Source organism: Erinaceus europaeus, chromosome 15 (genome assembly GCF_950295315.1).
Source record: "Erinaceus europaeus chromosome 15, mEriEur2.1, whole genome shotgun sequence".
Taxonomy (NCBI): Eukaryota; Metazoa; Chordata; class Mammalia; order Eulipotyphla; family Erinaceidae; genus Erinaceus; species Erinaceus europaeus.
This window is the reverse complement of record NC_080176.1, coordinates 77,121,215-77,141,581: the sequence shown is the minus strand read 5'-3', so window position 1 is coordinate 77,141,581 and position 20,367 is coordinate 77,121,215. Positions and strand designations below refer to the sequence as shown.

The 20,367-nt window shown below is 42.1% G+C and overlaps 1 protein-coding gene across 2 annotated transcripts in view; it reads left to right on the top strand.

Annotated features, from left to right (window-relative positions):
* PIGN (phosphatidylinositol glycan anchor biosynthesis class N) overlaps nucleotides 1-13,994 on the top strand; it is a 127,905-nt gene extending 113,911 nt beyond the window's left edge. For both annotated transcript variants that reach the window (XM_007524199.3, XM_060173963.1), the window contains exon 29: nucleotides 13,056-13,994. In XM_007524199.3, coding sequence (XP_007524261.1) covers nucleotides 13,056-13,179 — 124 coding nt within the window. In that variant the 3' untranslated portion in view covers nucleotides 13,180-13,994. The remainder of the gene's footprint in view (nucleotides 1-13,055) is intronic.
* Nucleotides 13,995-20,367: the final 6,373 nt, after the last annotated feature.

The window sequence follows — 20,367 nt, the reverse complement described above, 5'->3', positions numbered from 1 at the left end:
CCAGCTGCACTGGTTTACATTCTTACCAGCAGTAAGCAGGACTTTCAGCTTCTGCAAATCCCCAGTAAGCCTTGGCTTCCAGGTTTGGATAGTAGTCATCCTAATGGGTATGAAGTGGATCTCATTGGTTAGTGAACTTTTTTTCATCTGCTTTATGGCCATTTGTTTTCTTTCATGAACTGGCTGCTGCTTTTCTTTTCCTTTTTTTTTTTTTTTTCTTCTTACCAGGGTTATTGCTGGGGTTCAGTGGCTGTACATAGAATCCACCACTTCTGGTGAAGATTTTCCTAATTTTATTTTATTTAAATTTTTAAATTTATTTTGTTTTAATGAGGGAGATTCAGAGAGAAAGACCAGTGCACTGCTCAGCTCTGGCTTCTGGTGGTCCAGGGAACTGAACCTGAGAGTTTCGAGCCTGAGGCATGGAAGTCTTTTGATAGGACAGCTAAAAATTGAAAAGGGAGGGGGAAATAAAGAGGGAGGAGGAGAGACACTCACAGACCTGCTTCACCATTCATGAAGCTTCCTCCTGTGCAGGCGGGAGCTGGGGGCTTTCACCTGGGTCCTCACGCATGGCAATGTGCACTCAGCCAGACGTGCCCACCCAACCCCTGTAACTGCCTGTTTCTTTTCCTTCCTAACTCCTTTCTTTGCCCATGTGAGAATTGGTTTACTTGTGTATTGAGTTGTAGGAGTTCTTTATATAGCTTGGAGATTAACATCTTACCAGATATGTTGTGGTTTGAAAATACGTTCTGCTGTCCTGTCGATTGTCTTTTTACTGTTGTATTCTCTGATGTAGCCAGTTTTCAGTTGTAATGTAATTTAGTTTAACTTTTGTTACTTTGGTTACCTGTTGTAAGCCTGATCACTTTTAAAAGAGATTTTTGGGCCATTCAGGATTTGCACTGAATACCTTTCTGGCATTATTCATGTGTGTAACACAGGCATGCTTCCCTACAGCCCTTCTTCTTGTATAACTTTATTCATCCATCATTGGAATAAAGTATCATCAGAACACAAGCTATTATAAGAAAAGGTAACTACAGACACATCTTTCAAACCAAGGGCAATAGAACCAGCATTAGCAGAGAATCTCAAGTTTTCCTTGCTAGAACTGACTTGCAAAACATATTAAAATAGCACACAACTAATTAATGCCAGACAGTATAAAGACTATGTTCTGTAATACTTTGTGGTAACATTATTTTAATCTAATATTAATTGTCCTACAGAAATGATACTTCTCAGACAGATTTGATTTAGGCCTGTTGTCCTGGTATAGTTATTACAACCTCCTCTATACAACCCTGAAAGCCCAAAGTGGATGGGACGATCCCAAAGGCATGACTGGTCACTAAGGTCTTTAAACCTCAGCTAGTCTCAGTCTCCCTGTTTCACTGTCCTGGGTCCAACCCCTGAGGTGAACTGGAAACTTCTCTGAGTGACTTTTAGAAGCAGCTTTAGTAGGGGACTAACCAGGCAGCTGTATTTCTGAGATACACTCCCCCCCCCATACTCATCCCTGCCGTGACATATCTTGCTGTGCCCTGCTTATCTTCTCTGTTGCTGATTATCTCAGTCACTTAAGAAGGGAAGATTGTGGGAGGGAGGGGACACAGTGGGAGGGGCTGGGATGGGAACCCAAAATGCATCTTCACGAAATGGGATGGCCTGATTGCGGCCACACTGCGGGTTTCTGTTGCTGCAGCTGCTGTTCTTGTTGGGAGGTTAGAATCAGGAAGAGCCTCATGCCCCGGGTGCCCCAGACATCCCTGATGGCATTACTGCCCCAGCAAGGCAGGCGACACAGGTTAATGGTGGGAGTGGGTCATGCATCTTCATAAGCATCTAATGGAAAAGGCTCAGCTAATGCAAGGGCTGCACTTCAGGATCCTGAACTAGAGCACTGCGTAATGGGCTTCACAGAGCAAAGCCTCATCATTCTCCCGTTCCTGCTACTTAACCGCGCAAATGTTGCTTGCAGGCTGGGGCTCTCTAATTACTCCTGTGTGAGTGTAGATGGGTGGCAAGACCGGGGACATTTCTTGAGGCTGTGTCCCTTCAGTGGGAATGGCTGACCTGCACTGTGCTCCTGTCCTTTGTGACAGATTTCATTTGGGCAACTCCTTTTTCTAGTAATGCGGTTAATAATTGCTCTTATTTGTGGGGTTGGAATGTTGTCCTTTTCTTTAACTATGCTGATGCTTTGTGAGTATAGAAATGGTGAGAGGCTGGGTGGGGGAGATAGCATAGTACTTATGCAAAAAAGACGTTCATTTCTGAGATCCTAAGTCCCAGGTTCAATGCTCAGAACCACCATAAGCTAGAGCTGAGCAGTGCTTTTTGTCTCCCTTCCCCCCTTCTTTCTCCTTCTCTCTCTCATGAAGCTGCCCAGAATCTGAGGAGCAGGAGCTGGCTGGGCCCATGCACGCCATGTCATGTTTACAGTACCATTCTGGTGGCTGCAGTGGGGCTGCAGTAGGCTTCAGCAATTCCTCAACTGCTAGTTTCAGGTTAACATGTCAGTAACATCTTTAAAAAACAAAGGTTACATTTCTAGGGCATGAGATGGCACAGAACCTTTGTATTGGAGTAATCTAATGCTTTAAAACATCTCCAGAGCAGATTTTACCAGAGTTAAATTGAGTCTCTTACAGGAATGAGCGCCCACTCCCATCCACATCATTGGCTAAAGTGCAAAGGAAGGAATCAGTGTTTGAATCAGTTTGTTTTCAACCACCATGTGAGAACTGCCCTGCTCAAGCCACAGGATTGACCTGGGCAGGCAGAGAACTGCCAATCCATCATTTTCTCTTGTGACATTTCACACTGTGTCTTCATTCATAGTGCTGGATCGCTCTGGGTCCTCCCATCTCCCCAGCCGTTGGGAGACGGAGGTCAAAAGCAGCCCCCCGAGGGCCCTGGGGTAGCTCAGCATGCCGAGGGCAAAGTGTTCAGGGAGACAAGCAGTCAGCCCTGGGAAAGCCTCAGTGGGACAATTATTTTATTGAAAGTAAAAGCAGGTAGATATAGGCCATAACTGGCGGGGGGGGGATCCATTAACTCAAACACAGAGCAAGACAATGCATAGTTACATTTTTACCAACAGACTGTTTGATCTTAAGCTTTACAATGTACATTTTTCCGGAGGTAAATTGCAAACACTTTAGAGCAGTAAGAGAGAGAGGAAAAGCTGAGCAATGTTTGCTGGAGTTTTAAAGTTAACACAGTAATCCATGGCTTTTAATTAAAGAAGGAAAGGGGGGAGGTGTAGAAAGGCACAAGGCGCCCATGTTTGAGGGTCCAGCCGTCATAAATTCCAGGAGACCTGAGGAACCAGCCCTTCCTTCTCTCAACCTAAAGGGAGAGTTGGGGGTCAACTCACTCAGATCTCATAGAAATAATGGCCTAACTTTCCAGTGCATAGCAGTTCATAAACTTTACCAGAGCATTGCCTTTTATGTGGCACACTGAAAGAAATGGGTTTTGGAAACTCCTTTGAGGTCATTTCTGTAGCTCTGAAGACATGTATTCAGTCTCACTCTAACCCTCTAACCATGGCATGAGGAGACTAGATTGGCACTATCAGTGAACACTGCAGTTTGATTTGATAGTGGTGTTCATCTGGATTATACCTGTCCCCTCCATGCACTACTGCAATCATATTAAAACACAAATGGCAACCAAAATATCTCTTCTCTTTAATTATAATGGAAATCTATGATTTGAGTCGATGGTACTTGAATATTCTCCTAAGCAGAATTAATAAGCGTCAAAAAAATCCTTGGCTCTTACAATGAACACTAAGAAGTATCAGAGATCAATCATCCTTTTTTCTTCCCGGTATATCTGACAGGTGACCTTCCATGACTGTTGCCCTGCTATTGATTGAGATGTATGATATTGGGGGGCTGGGCAGTGGTGCACCCAGATAAGCACACATAGCTCGAAGTGCTAGGACCCGTGCAAGGATCTGGGTTTGAGTCCCCACTCCCCACCTGCAGGGTGGACTCTTCACAATCGGTGAAGCAGGTCTGCAGGTGTCTCTTTCTCTCTCCCTCTCTATTACCCTCCTCTCTCCATTTCTCTTTCTGTCCTAGCCAATAATATGGAAAAAAAAAAAAATGACCATCAGGAGCAGTGGATTTTTGGTGCTGGCACCAAGCCCCAGAAATAACCCTGGAGGAAGAGAGAGAGAGAGAGCTCACAGGATACTGGCTTGTTCAGCATGTCCGTTTGCCCCACCCTTGACAGACCTTGTCCCTGTCCAGTCAGAAGTGCTGAAGTGCTGAGTTTGGTGATGTCACATAATCATGGAGGAGAGAGAACAGCTGAGCTCCTGCAAGCTGAAATGTGGTGCTCCTTTAACTCCACTGTGCTAAGATGACACCAGGGTTTGATTGATGGGACATATCTCAAACCCAGTGCCTGGTGGCTTGATTTCATGAAAATGGGAAGCTTCACAACTGTCCCTGCCAATAATGTTCCCTTAAATGAGCCAAGAGTAAGTAATTTCAGGCCATTGTGAGGAGATAAGCAATCTGTCTCTTTAATGAACAGACTCACTAAATTTGAGTTTAGGTCACTTCCTGGTCTAACAAATGGTGCTTTGTTAAGAGATCAGTGATAGTTTATAAGTTTATATTTTATAATAATTTTAATTGTTCAAAATGACAGAGAAAAGGCCTCAAAGTGCTACCAAAACTTAACAGGAGAGATATGAACTGTGATCTTTTGACTTTTCTTCAAAGCTTTTTGAGATATAGTCTACATACCAGACAATTTACATTTTATACTTTTTATTTGTATTTATTTTCCCTTTTGTTGCCCTTGTTTTGTTTTATTGTTGTTGTAGTTATTATTATTGTTATTGATGTCGTTGTTAGGACAGAGAGAAATGGAGAGAGGAGGGGAAAACAGAGGGGGAAAAAGGATAGACACCTGCAGACCTGCTTCACTGCCTGTGAAGCGACTCCCCTGTAGGTGGGGAGCTGGGGGCTCGATCCAGAATCCTTATGCCATTCCTTGTGCTTTGCATCTTGTGCACTTAACCTGCTGCACTACTGCCCGACTCCCACATTTTATATTTTTACAAATTACACTTTACATTTTTCAGTGATTGAATAAATTTTAAAAACACTTCAGTGGTTTTTTTCAGGAATATTTATAAAATTGTACAGATATTATAAGTGACTTTTCTAACATCTCTATTATCCAGAAGTTTTTCCTGTACCTGGTTTTAATCTATCCCCATTCTCATACTTAGCCCAGATAACCATTAACCTGCTTCCTTGGTGCTATTTGCATCATTTTTTTTCTTTTTGTAGAGCCAAGGCCTTGCACATATATTACCTACTGCTCTGGGGTACTATTTCAGAGAGAGAGAGAGAGAGAGGAGAGAGAGGACAAAAATACCACAACATGGGAGCTTCCTCAGTTCAGTAGCTTCTGGGCCATGCATGTGGCAAGGGAGAGTTGTCTCTCTGGCCATAGGTAGCCATTTGAAAATCATATGTATGCTGTGCGGTGTGGGGACATGATAGGTATAGGTTATATTCTTTTGGTTGATTGTAGTGTCCTGCACCACAAGGGAGAGGTGATTAAGGAAAAGAAAGACCAAGACACAAAAGAGAGTGCAAGCAGGGAGGCAGGGATCTATCCACAACCTGCTAGTGAGACTGTGACCCAGAAGACTGCCATCAGTGCGTATTTATTGAGTGCACAATGAAGGATGCGTGGTTGGGATGGTGGATGCAGAGGAACCCATGCGTCTATTCCAAGAGTATGCTGTTTTGCTCAGGGACACAGGAAACAGGTGTGTGTGTGTGTGTGTGTGTGTGTGTGTGTCTGTGTGTGTGTGTGTGTGTGTGTGTGTCTGTGTGTCTGTGTGTCTGAAATGTAGGGAATGTCTAGGAACAACATGAAAGCAAGAGTGGCTTGAGTTCAGGCTCCTTGTGTGCAAAGAATGGAGAGAAAAGAGTCTGCTGTGTTCTTCATCCTACCCGTTGTACGCGTGCCATGCTTGGCATTTGTATGTTCTCCAGGAGTTGATGGCTTATTCTTCTGTAGATTTCTTTGCAGAGAGGGGAGGAGGCGATAGAGAAACACCTTCAGCCCTGCTACACCACTCGTGAAGCTTTCCCCCTGAAAGTGGGGACCAGAGGCTTGAACCTGGGTCTTCGTGTAGTATGAGCACCTAACCAGGTGTGCCACCACCTGGCCCCCAGTTTATCTACCTTCCTGGTGTTAATAGGTTCTTCCTTCATCATTTCCTTTCTGTGTGAAGAATTTCTTCATGTCATTAAGGTAAATCTGAGTTGGGGGGCGGGTAGTAGCACAGCGGGTTAAGCGCACATGTTACCATGTGCAAGGACCTGGGTTCTAGCCCCACTTCCTCACCTATGGGGGTACACTTCACAAATGGTGAAGTAGGTCTGCAAATATCACTCTTTCTCTCTCTGACTCTTATCTTTCCCCTCCCCTCTCAATTTCTCTTTGTCCTATCCAATAAAAGGAAAGAAAGGAAGGAAAGAAGGAAGGAAGGAAGGAAGAAAGAAAGAAAGAAAGAAAGAAAGAAAGAAAGAAAGAAAGAAAGAAAGAAAGGAGGGAGGGACAGAAGGAAGGAAGGAAAAGAGAAGAAAAGAAGAGAAAAGAAAAGGAATGGAAAGAAAAGAAAAGAAGGGAAGTTACCGGGACTGGTGGATTCCTTGTACAGGCCATGAGCCCCAGCAATAACCTTGGTGAAAACAAACAACAAAAAGGTAGATTGGAGGCAGTAAATTACCTCAGCTTTCCTTCAACTGAATTTGTTTTGATTTCCTCTTTATCTGGGCTGACAGCTATTTTTTTCTAGCCCTTGAAATATAGTGTGTGCTGCTTTCCTCTGGCTTCCATGTTTTCTGCTGAGAGAGATTTATTCCTGTTATCCAAATTGTTTTCCCCTATAGGAAAAGTAAGATTTCTTCCTCTCCCTCTTTCTCTCTCTCTCTTTCCTACCAGAGCACTGCTCAGCAGTTTAGAGTGATGCTGGGATTAAACCTGGGACTCAGGTATGAAAATCTTTTGCATAATCACTGTGTTATCTTTCCTCAGCTCTGAGTGTTTTCAAGTTCTTTTTTGTTGTTGTTGTTCTTGTCTTTTGCCTTTAGAAATTTGGCTTATCTCTGTGTGTGTTGTTTTGAGTTTATCTTAGGTAAGATTTGATAAGCTTCAGCAATCTATAGATTTATGTCTTTCATCGTATTGGGGGAGTTTTCAGTCATTGTTCTTTTGAAATTGCTTCCTCTCTCTTTGTTTCTTCTCTTTCTGGAATTCTGTTGACACCTACATTAAATCTTATTGCCTGTAGGCCCCTGAGGCTGTGCTATTTTTTTTTTTATTCCCTGTCTGTTTTCTTGTTTCAGTTCAGATTGGGTAACTTCTATTGCTTTATCTCAACTTCACAGACTGTCTGTTGCTCCTGTTTTGTTATTTGAGCCCACCCATATTTCAGTTGTATTTTTCAATCAAAAATTTCCATTTTGTTCTTTGTGTCTTATTTATTTTCTGAGAAGTTATAGCACTTTTCTCTAGTTTGTAGGCTGTTTTGTTGTTGTTGTTATTTGTTTGTTTCAAATGTGCTTGTATTTTCTCACTGAAGGATTTTTATCACAACCATTTAAAAAGTTTGCTAAATAATCCTAATAACTCTTGTCATCTCAGTGCTGATGTTATTTTTCCTCATTTCATTTTGAAATCTTCCAGATTCTTAGTATGGCAAATAATTATCTCTTCTTTCTTCTCTCTTTCTTTATTTGTCCCCTTTCTTTTTCATAGAGGCAGAGAGAAATTGAGAGGGAAGAGGGAGAAAAAAGGATGAGAAATAGACACCTTCAGTACCTCTCTACAGCTCATGAAACTCTCCCCCTGCAGATGGGAACTGGGGAAGTGGGTCTTGAACCTGAGCCCTTGAACTGGATAATATGTGCATTCTACACGTGCAGTACCACCCAGCCCAAGGCAGATACCACCAATCAAAATCTGATGAGAGACTGATTTTTTTAATTAAAGTGTTCTGACTTGCTGCTTTCTCTAGCAAAGAAAGAAGGATGCTCTTTCATTCAGACTGATGGAAGTGGAAATCTGGGTTCTCATTGAGTCTCTACTGGTACTCAAGGGAGGTGGTGGGGAGGGTGCCATCAATGTTGAGGCTGTGGTAGTTGTTACAGATCCTTTCTAGGCTCCACTGACTTCCCCAGCTAGGAAGGGAAGATGGCATTCCGACTGCTCTGCATGCAGCCTAGTTAACCTTGTACCTTAGCAAATGACTCCACTAGGCCTAACAACACCTCATTCCTGGATGGAGGTAGAAGCCCAGGCTTCTCACAAGATCTCCAACTACCTGTTGAGGCAACAGGCATTTCTCATGACAGTTGGGCTTGGATGAAAGTACTAACTTGGCCTTTGCTGGAGTAGGAGGGCATTTTGGCTGAAGTAGTATAGTTAATGTCTAGAACTTTGCTTGGTGATGATAGGGAAGGTGCTGCCTCTTTTCCGGCCCATTGCTTGACTAGAAACAGTAAGCTTTTGCTATAATGTTAGAGGTTGATTTTTATTTTGCCATGCCCATTGGTATTTCCAAGTAGCTGACATCTTCTGCAAATTTGGTACAAAGTAGGCAAAAGAAGCAAATCCAGAAACGTCACCACCATATTGCTCCGTGATTTCCAAAGTCTTTTTCTTCTTCCCACTGTTTACAATCTGATGTTTATTTTGTCCAGAGATCTTTAGCTGTAGTTGGCAGGAAGACAAGAGAGAAATTGACCTACCACAGATCTCCTGGAAGAGCAAGTTATTCTTAATGCTTTTGGGGTTTCCTGACAGCGTGTTCTCCCAGCACCTTTGTGTTATGACAAGTTTGAATCACTGTGTTTTGGAACACATCTAAAGTAAGACTCATCAACCAATTACCCTCTTCTGTGTGAGAAACTGTCAGCAGTTTATATAGTTCTAGTCACATAATCTTGTTTATTTTGGCACACGTTTTTCAAGAGAGCTTGATTCAAAACAATATCCTTACACCAAATTAAAGATGCTACTATGACTCTATCTCAACTTCCCTGGGCAGATAACCTCACCGGTGTGTCCTGGAACCTTACCTCTCCAGAGCCCTGCCCCACCAGAGAAAAATAGAAATAGGCTGGGGGCTTGGATTGACCTGCCAAAATCTATGTCCAGCAGAGAAGCAATTACAGAAGCCAGAACTTCCATCTTCTGCACCCCAAAAAGAACTTTGAGTCATACTCCCAGGAGGAGGAAATGATAGGGGAAGGTGTCCAGAGGGCTCTGGACCCCAATTCTACCTGGGCTTGAAATGCTTTTCATCAGGAATCTTTGTTTTTATACCATCACTGAAAGGGAAGTGAATCTGGAAGACAGAGGAAGTCAAGCACTGTTTCTATTATCTGGAGGAGAAGAGGAAAAAGGAAAGTAGTAATAGGCTTAGGTGTGACTTAGAAAGGAAATGAAGATGGGATCGTAGAAAAAACGGGCCCCAAATACAGAAAGGTGTAGACAGATAAGTATTGATGTGAAGCCAGCCCATGTCTGTGACTGTGCGAGAACTATAGCAGTTCTGCTGGAGGGGAGATGGGGACACTGAACTCTGCTGCTGGGGTGGGGATGGTGTGGAATTATACCCCTGTTATCTTATTTCTGTCTTATCTTATTTCTCCCTCTCTCTCTCTCTCTCTCTCTCTCTCTCTCTCTCTCTCTCTCTCTCTCTCCAGGGTTATTGCTGGGGCTCAGTGCCTGCACTGTGAATCTACTACTCCCAGTGGCCATTTCCCCCCCTTTTTTCTGTCTTATTCAATAGGACTGAGAGGACTGATAAGGGGTGGGGGAAATAGAAAGGGAGAAAGATAGACACCTTGTAAAGCATCCCCGATGCTGCAGGTGGGGACTGGGGGCTCGAACCCGGGTCAGTACATATGGTACTACATGCCCTTCACCAGGTGTGCCACTGCCTTCCCCTCCATTATCTTATAATTCTGTACATCACTATTAAATCACTGAGAACAACAAAATTAAAAAGAAAAATATATAGGGAATTTTATTAATATCAAGGGTTGATAGGATGGTAAATAAACCTAACTTAATGATTGTTGCTTTTCCTTTATTTTGCCACCTGGGTGATTGTTGGGACTTAATGCTGGCATGATACTCCGCTGTTCAGTGTGTGTATGTATATATGGGGGGAGGGAAGGAGGGCGATAGACACCTGCAGCCCTGCTTCACCACTTATGAAGCATCCCCCCATAGTGGTTCTCACACATAGTAATGTGTGTACTTAACAGGGTGCTTTACTTTAAAATAAGTGATTGTCAGCTACTGAATTCCTCTTAGCCACTGAAGTTGGCAAGTGGTTTTGTGAATTTTACATTATTAAATGGCAGGTAACATCCCTATTCATTCAGGGTTAAAAAAATATGTATATAAGTATAAATTTAGGTAGAAAAACTATTCCAGGTCTCATATCCTGTTACGTTGCTTTTACAGTGGAAACAAATGAAATTTAAAACTATTTTATATTAGCACTAATACTTACTTAGCAATTAAGTAACAACTTTGTTGCTTTCTTTTTCTTTTTGCTTTATTTTATTTTTCTTATATTTGGCAAGACAGAGAGAACTTGAGATTGGATAGGGAGGTAGAGAGGAAGAGAGGGAGAGAGACACCTTCAGTACATCTTTACCACTCATGAAGCTTCCTTTCTGCAGGGAGTGGGGGCTTGAACCCAGGTCCTTGCATATTGTCATGCATGCACTCAACCAGATGTGCCACCAGCCAGCCCAGCGCCATTTCCTTTTTTTTTTTCTTTTTAGTTCAAGACTCTGCTCTACATCCAAACCAGATTTGTAATATAATTGGTCCTAATGCTTGTTTTTAATGATTCATTTCATAATTTTTAAAAAGTTTTTTAAATTTTATTTTTAAGATGAACTTAGGGAGGAATTCTAAATGAGAATGTCCTAGCCAATGTCTTTCCAAAGAAAATCTTATCAGATGACAAAGCCTTAAAAGTAGAGGTTCTGGGAGTCGGGCTGTAGCACAGAGGGTTAAGCGCAGGTGGCGCTAAGAACAAGGACTGGAGCAAGGATCCCGGTTCGAGCCCTGGCTCCCCACCTGCAGGGGAGTCACCTCACAAGTGGTGAAGCAGGTCTGCAGGTGTCTATCTTTCTCTCTCCCTCCCTCTGTCTTCCCCTCCTCTCTCCATTTCTCTCTGTCCTATCCAACAACAATGACAACAATAATAACTACAACAATAAAACAACAAGGGCAACAAAAGGGAATAAATAAATAAAATATTTTTTTAAAAAGTAGAGGTTCTTCTTTAAAAGCTGTAATAACACCAAAACATCTGCACAGAGAAGAACCCTATCCCATGGAGGGGTCTTCTCTGTGCAGATGTTTTTGATCTTGAGCAACCTTTCTTGCCTGCTGTTGATTGACCTCGAGGATTTTTCCTACAGGCGAGTTCTGGCTGCTAGGCAACTCTTGGCTTGGCTTGGCCTGGGGACAGTTTTGACATTTGAGGATGGTTTGACTGGGGACAATTTTGACATTTGAGACTCACTTTAAAATTTTTCTTCTTTATTTTAATATTTCATTTATTCATTTATTAGATAAAGACAGAGAAACTGAGAGGGAACAAGGAGGTTGAGAGAGAGAGAGAGAGACCTGCAGCACTACTTCTCTACTCATGAAACTTCCCCATCTTCAGGTGGGGACCAGAGGCTTGAACCTGGGTCCTTATGCATGGTAGCATGTGTGCATAACTGAATGCACCACCACCCAGCCTTGACATCTGAGAACTGTTCACCTACAGGATTTGAGCTCTTGAGCAGGGAAATTTGTGAGCCTCCTTCCATTCTCCCTGCCTCCTCCCACATCCAATCTCTGCTCCTTCTAAGTGATTAATTAATGTCACAGATGCACCCAGCAGTCACCCTAATGTCTGAGAAAGGTTCCCTGGGTATGTGTGGGGGGCAGCATTCCTGACTTTGTTGTTTTTTGTTTGTTTGTTTTGGTTCTTTTATATTTGTTTTTTCCTTTCTTTATAACCAGCACCAGGTGTTCTCCTGTTTGCTGGGAGATAGAGGAGAAGAGAGGGGAGCAAATGTGATTTCCCTGGCTATCGGGAAGTCAGATAATTCAGTGCGACTGACAAGCTTTGCGGATGGCTGACTTGCCCATCTGTCCCTCGGCTAGTGGGGCAGCACTGTGCTGGTGTCACTGCACAAAGCCTCTGCTTTACTGCAGCTTTCTCAGATCTGTATCCTACACTTCTTCCCATGCTTCTGAATGTTTCCTCAAGCCATGATCTGTATGGATTCTACAGTTACTGTGTTTTAAAAGGAAAACTAGTGCTGAGAGAGGAGAACCAAGACTAGGCAACTTCAGTAATCACCATTATTTTGTCTCTGTTTTTCTTTTTTTCAAAAGCCTGTGAAACAATAGCTTTAAGTGGGAGCTGAATAAAGAGATATGTTCTTTCCCCTTTGTTTAGGTGCTTGACGAAAAATTTCACTTCCTTGAATCTGAGTTTAGGTGACATGTTTCTTTCTTGTGGCAGGCAATTCTGCCAAAGTACTTCTAACTTACATCAAAGCATGAGGTGCTGTGCTCTAAAGCGTCAGCATCCTTAACCCAGAGACATGGAGAGAATCTGTGCTCAAAATCAGAGGAGAAAGAGTTAAAGAAAGAGAATTATCTTTATTTCCTGAAAAACAAGATTTGGAGCTAACTTTCTGCTTTAGCAAAGACAGGCATTCCAAAAGCCAGCAGAACATGTATGTAGCATAATACAGCTGGTGGAGATTTCTCCAAATATTAGTTGTGTTCATAACTGCTCCTATAACATTTTCTTTTTATTTCATCATTTTGACATCTGTTTTGAGATCATGGGTAGTCTAGCTCTGAGCGCTTTGAATACACATTTGGAACTGTTACAGGGCTCCGAGGCTCTTCGTTCACATTCTCAGTGCCTGTAACACATGTGTCTACTCCTGCAGCATCAGCCACTACGTGATCGTCATGTCCATGACCATCTTCCTGGTGTTCCTCAATGGCTTGGCGCAGATGCTCACGACCAAGAAACTCACACTGTGCGGCAAACCCAAGAGCCACCTCTTCTGATGGCGGCAAAGCCACCTTTCAGCCCCAGGGCCCTTTCTCCTGTTTTGGCTGGAATCTCACCAAGGAGTTAGTAAGAAGATGGACACCATTTTCCTGTGGAGAATATAAGAGAATATGTTCTTTCTATCTAGAAGAATGTAGGGGAATATGTACCATATTCTGCTGTAAGAAATGTGTGGGGTGATGCATTTTATGGGTTAGCTGGAATAAAGGAGCTTTCATGTTCTTTGCGTCTTGCGTGCATCAACTAGTGAAGATGTCTGCGGGAAAGCAGAGTCAAGCATTCTCCGGCTTGGCTTAGCTTTGCCCCTGAGCCGGCAGCTCTTATCTGCAAAGCCTCAGCACACCTGTGAGGATTGGGTCCCTGAATGCAGCTTCCAGTACCAGCAGAGGAGAATGTGCTCTACTGGGGAAGTGTGATTACAGCCCCAATCAGGGCCCAGACTGAACCCAAGGGAAATCAGGATGGGGGGGGGGGGGCACCATACATATTTATCAGCTCTCAGCAGTGGCTTTGCAAGGTCCTAACTACTAACACTGATATTAGACGACCAGGATTGGTGCTTTTAAATTTACTACAGTGTTGGGGCGAGGGGAGATGTTGCTGGTGCTTCTCATTTTTCTTTGTCTAGCGATCCTGTCTTAAGCTTCACAGAAAATTTTGTTTCTAGGGTTTCCAGAGTCCCCAGCTCCATGCAGGCTTACCTTGATTTGTTTCCGGATTCCCATGGAGTTTCTGGATATAGAAAAAGTATAAAGTGTTTAGTGTCTCTGTCTCCTCTGTGGGGGGGGGGGGAATAAAATTTGAAAGTGTTTTTACTTGTAGACTTGGTATTTATTACCTCCATAACTTATAACATATATTCTTTTTCAACAGAACTCTTTAAATTCATGGGTAACCTGTCTGCCATTATCATAAGAATCATATGAGAATTGCTTTTCTTTCTGATTGTGAGATTCTATCCCAGAGGCCTACAGTCCTCTCATTAAATTTAGATGCCTGTTTGTAAGCTAATTCTAATGGAACAGACATTTCTAGAATACGTTTTCTCTAGAGTGACCTTTATGTGTCACTGTGGAATTGGTCATCTATCTGTGTAGTGTATGCCAGTACGTTGTGGCTTGGGCTAAGATTTTGGTGGTCTGAATTCTAGTTAAAAAAAGAATTAAGTACTTTTAAATTAAGTCATTCGTTGCACCTCATCAGTGATGAACAAGCCTTTATCTACATCTTCACTAAAATTGCTAGATATAATGAGTTACTACATTAAAAAAAAAAAAACTGGAGATAGAAAGTCCCTGGACTGTTATATTGTCTCAAAGAATTTCTACTCTGTATTTTCACAGGTTAGAAGATTGACCTTCTAAATGCCATATAACTTCCTTTATATCTATTTAGCTTTCCCAGGTTTTCACTGGGAAATTAATGATTAGCTTATCAGAACATTGTAAATGGTGCCCAGTGACTCACTTGTATCTTGTTCTTTGAAGCATTTTTTTTTCTTTTAATAAAAGGTTCTTTGTAGTGTGTGTGTGTGTGTGTGTGTGTGTGTGTGTGTTGTGTTCTATTTTGTTTTGTTTTGAGAGAGACCAGAACACTGTTCAGCTCTGACTTAAGATGGTGCCATGGTATATAAGGCCTGTGCTCTAATGCTGAGCTATCTCCCTTAGTCCCCTCATGTCTTTTGCTTACTCTTGTTTCAAGTTCCAGGTAAGTTTGCAGAAGGAGAAGGTGCACCTGCAGCCTCAATTTTGCCTCACTGCCCTTTGGCTGGACCCCTCAGATTCACCTCAAAATGATGCTTGCTTGCTATACAGATCTTTTCTATTGCATAGTTGACCAAATATCTTAAAATATCTTGAAATAATTTTATTTTATATTGAATAAAGAGAAAATTATAATAAACATTTAAGTGAACTATATTTCTATTAAGGCATGGATTTTATTTATTTTTTACTTTTTACCAGAGCACTGCTCAGGTCTAGCTTTTGGTGGAGTTAGAGATTGAACCTGGGATTTCAGAGCCTCAGGAATGAAAGTCTTTTTGCACAACCATTATGCTATGTCCCTATCCCTGAAGCATTGATTTTTTTTTTTTTTTTTTTTAGTTCTGTGAGTATTAGATTTTCAAAGCAACACTCAGGACCTTTACTGACCAATACTGTTAAAATTGGGAACCACTGTCAGACTTAGTAGGCATATCAAGTAGAGAAAATATTAAACAAAGGGGTAGGGGTAGATAGCATAATTGTTATGCAAAGAGATTCTCATGCCTAAGGCTCCAAAGTCCCAGGGTTCACTTATCTGAAACACTAAGTCAGAGCTGAGCAGTGCTCTGGTATAAAATAAATAAATAAATAAATAAATTTACTGTTGAATGTAAAACATTAATTCCCCAATACAGAAATCAAAAAAGAAAAATAAATAAATAAACGAACAACAACAAAGCCATGCTGTATCATCAGACCACAAATAAATCTTGGGAGAAACTCTGGATTTAGGAAACTGTAGCCTGATAATTGATTTTGCATTACAGTATTTAGTATACTGTTTTCAGAACACAAAATGCTTTTTGATTTTTAGGGGGGGAGTGTGTTACACATGATGGCATATTTTTTATAATCCTTTTTTAATCTTATATTTATTTATTTTCCCTTTTGTTGCCCTTTTTATTGTTGTTGTTGTTATTGATGTCATCACTGTTAGATAAGACAGAGAGAAATGGAGAGAGGAGGGAAAGACAGAGGGAGAGAGAAAGATAGACACCTGCAGACCTGCTTCACCACCTGTGAAGCGACTCCCCTGCAGGTGGGGATCTGGGGGCTCAAACCAGGATCCTTTCGCCAGTCCTTGTGCTTTGTGCCACTTGCGCTACCACTGACTCCCTTTTTCATAGTCCTTCAAATGATTTCACAAGGATAGAACTGAAAGATATAGCTAGAAGCTCTACTTATCCCATATGGTGGTATCTATGGAAATCTAATCCCAGAGTTTACCCAACTGGGATTTCAGAGCATGTGTCCCCACCCCTCGCCTACCTCTGACTTGTCATAGTAGATTAGGGCCTTCTTTCTTCCTCCATCTTTTGACACATAACTGCCATCAAAGGTGCCTTTTCAGAGGGAGCTGGTCCATGAGGGGCCAAGGGCTAGAGACAGGCAGTGGCTGCTGTGGGTTCCCTGAGCAAATATATTTTGAGAACTGTGGAGTTGAGCAAAGCCAAATGGGTGCATTTATTGACAGAATTGGATTTGCTGCATGTATTGTAAAGGAAGGAGACAGCAGAGTGCCAGAATGTCATTCACTCCGCTGTAATCCCTGTCCTAGCAGACTCTGATGTTCCCATAATTCACAAACATGCTTCTCTTCCCACACTCTGGCATTTTAAACCTCAGTTTGTCCTAGTGTTCTTGAAAAGTGCGTATTGTTTGCTAATTGACTCTCCTTTTCCTGAGACCCAGAAATTCCTTTTTATTTTATTTCTTTATTGGGGGATCAGTGGTTTACAGTAAAATACAATAGTTTGTACGTGTGTAACATTTCTCAGTTTTTCACGTTTCCATTCAACCCACACTCGGTCCTCCTCTGCCATGTTCCAGGACCTGAACCTTCACCCTAGAGTCTTTTACTTTAGTGCAATCCACCAACTCCAGCCCAAGTTCTGCTTTGTGTTTTCCCTTCTGATCTTGTTTCTCAGCTTCTGTCTCTGAGTGAGATCATCCCATGCTCTTACCTGCTGAACTGCCTCCCTGGTACCTGGGTTAAGTCTTTTGGTATTATATGCTAAATTCTTTTCCTGAAGTAAAAACTCATAACAGACACTGTGTGTGTGTGTGTGTGTGTGTGTGTGTGTGTGTGTGTGTGTGTGTTCTCATGCTTTGCATCTATAGAGGGTGATTAGTAGTCAAAATATTTATGTTCATTATAAAAATATGAACAGAAAGTATTAATTATCAAGATGTCATTGAATTGCCATCAGAGGACTAGACTTTGAAATGATTATTCTTTTATTGCCTTCAGGTATACTGAGATTTAAATGACAGTTAAAAATTGTACGTATTTAAGGTATACAACTTGATGGCTTCATTAAAATCATTGTCACTCTTGAGTAAACTCCGAGATGAGTTCTTTTCTCACAGCTTAAGAATTCAATTAGCTTGGCTTCTATCAGATAACACATCAAATAACCACAATTCCATAAATGTTTACAAGTTGTACTAATTTGCAGGCGATAAATTCAGAGGGCTTATTAATGCGATTGCCAGAGGGACCAACAAAGATAATTGTCAATTTACAGATATTATTTCTTTTTTAGAAAAACTATTTATTTTTATGAGAGAGACCAGAGTACTGCTCAGCTTTGGCATGTGGTGGTGCAGGCGACTGAACCTCAGGCCTGTGGGAGTCCAGACACACAAGTCCTCTGCTCTGATAGGCTAAACTATTTTCCCCACCCCCCTACCAATATTTACTTTCATCTGTGTACCTCAGTGTATTTCCAAAATACCTAGGCAAGTTGTTTTGAAAGTCCCCCTTCTTCCTGGATTAGAAATTAGGGGCTGGGTGGTGATGCACCTGGTTGAGTGCACACATTACAGTGCCCAAAGGCCAGGGTTCATTCCCTAGGTCCCCACCTGCAGGGGGAAATCTCCATACGGGTTGAAACAGTGCTGCAAGTGTCTCTCTCCCTTTCTGTTGCCTTTATCCTTCTCAACTTCTGTCTTGAGAGAAAGAGGCGGGGGGCAGGAAGGAAGGGAGGAAGGGAGAGAGGGAGGGAGGAAGGGAGGAAGGAAGGAAGGAAGGAAGGAAGGAAGGAAGGAAGGAAGGAAGGAAGGAAATAGCAGTTTGCCTGAAGTGCTTTGCTGAGCTTATCCTGTGAGGCACTCATGGAGAAAGTTGCTCCACCTCAGTCAGGTGGTCGAAGTTGACATGCTATTGTGCTGGTAGTACACAGCCTTGATGGGATGAGAATCACACTGGGGACTCAAGAATATGAGGCCCTGAGTTCAATCTCCTGGCACCCCATGTGTCAGAATGGTTCTCTCTCATTATTAAAAATAAAATAGTCCTCACAGCCAAAAGAAGTATGAGGAGACATGACCACTGGGTGTATTATGGTATTTTAGATGAATTTCTGGAATTAAAAGACATTAGATTTAAAAAACTAAGAAAATATACGGGGAGCTGGGCACAGGATTTTAGCAAGGGCCCGAGTCTGAGCTCTCACTCCCCACCTGCAGCAGGGCTGCCTCACAAGCGGTGAAGCAGACCTGCAGGTGTCTTTCTCTCTCCCTCTCTAGCTCTCCTTCCCCTTTTGCCTTCTCTTTGTCCTATCGAATAAAATGGAAAGAAAGAAAAAAAAAGAACAACTGGTCTCCAGGAGCAGTGGATTCCTAGTGCTGGCACCGACTGGAGGCAAAAAAAAACAACAGCAAACACTAAGAAAACATGAATAAAGTTTGGACTTTGGTATCAATACGTCAACTGCACCAGTATGGGTTTGCTAATTTTTTTATTCCCTTTTGTTTCCCTTGTTTTATTGTTGTAATTATTATTGTTGTTGATGATGTCGTCGTTGTTGGATAGGACAGAGAGAAATGGAGGAGGGGAAGACGGGGAGAGAAAAACAGACACCTGCAGACCTGCTTCACTGCTTGTGAAGTGATTCCCCTGAAGGTGGGGAGCCCGGGGCTTGAACTGGGATCCTTACACCGGTCCTTGCTTTGCACCATGTGCGCTTAACCTACCAGTACACTACTGCCCAACTCCCGGTTTGCTAATTTTGTCTGATGTGTTTTATCAGTGAAAGATGCCGGTAGGAGAAACTGAGGGAGGAGGTGTAAGGGGAACTTTAGTACCATCATCTTTGCAATTTTTCTGTAAATATAAAATAAATTACTTTCAATCAACTGTAACTTTTTATTTTGTTTTGTTTTATTTTATTTTATTTATAAAAATGAAACACTGACAAAACCGTAGGATAAGAGAGGTACAATTCCACATACTTCCCACCACCAGAACTCTGTATCCCATCCCTTCCCTTGATAGCTTTCCTATTTTTTATCCCTCTGGGAGTATGGACCCAGGGTCATTATGGGATTCAGAAGGTGGAAGGTCTGGCTTCTGTAATTTCCTCCCCGCTGTACATGGGTGTTGACTGGTCAATCCATACTCCCAGCCTGCCTCTCTCTTTCCCTAGTACTGTGGGGTTCTGGGGAATCGGAGCTCCAGGACACATTGGTGGGGGTGTCTGTCCAGGGAAGTCTGCTTGGCATCATGCTAGCATCTGGAACCTGGTGGCTGAAAAGAGAGTTAATATATAAAACCAAACAAGTTGTTGATTAATCATGAACCTGAAGACTGGAGTAGTGCAGATGAATTGGGGGGGGGGGTGTTTCCGTTTTGTAGATAGCTAGTAGGAATATTTTATTTATATTCCAACGGGCCTGTGGCTATTTGCTTGCTAACATGCTGCTCACTTCTGGTTTATGGTGTGCTGGGGATTGAACCTGGTAATCTCTGAACTAGGCATAAAAAGCCTTTTGCATAACCACTGTGATATCTCTTTGGCAATTAATTGTGATTTCTTATGCTCTGATCTGCCTATCACTAAAAAAAAAAAAAAAGAAAGAAAGGAAAAAAAAAAAAGAAGAAGAAAAAAAATCCATCAGGCCAAGGAACTAGCCAACTGGTAGAGCACAAGGCTTGTATGCAGAAGGCTCCAGCTTCTACTCTCTGTCCTGTGTACACCATAAATAGTGCTCTGGCTTCTCTTTTTCTCTCACTCCCCTCATATATCAAAACTCTCTCATATGAAGTAAGATTTTTTTTTTTTTTATCCCAGATACAGAGAAGCAGAGAGACGGTTTGAAGAGAGAAACTGTAGCACTGAAGCTTCCTTTAATGCAGTGAGGACCAGGAAAAATAATCTGACAAGAGGCTAAAAACCAAAATATATCAAGAGCTCACCAAACTCAGCAACAAGAAAACAAATGACCCCATCCAAATATGGGGAGAGGACATGAACAGAATATTCACTACAGAAGAGACCCAAAAGGCCAACAAATATATATAAAAAAATGCTCCAAGTCACTGATTGTCAGAGAAATGCAAATAATGACAACAGTGAGATACCACTTCACTCCTGTGAGAATGTCACACATCAGAAAAGGTAGCAGCAACAAATT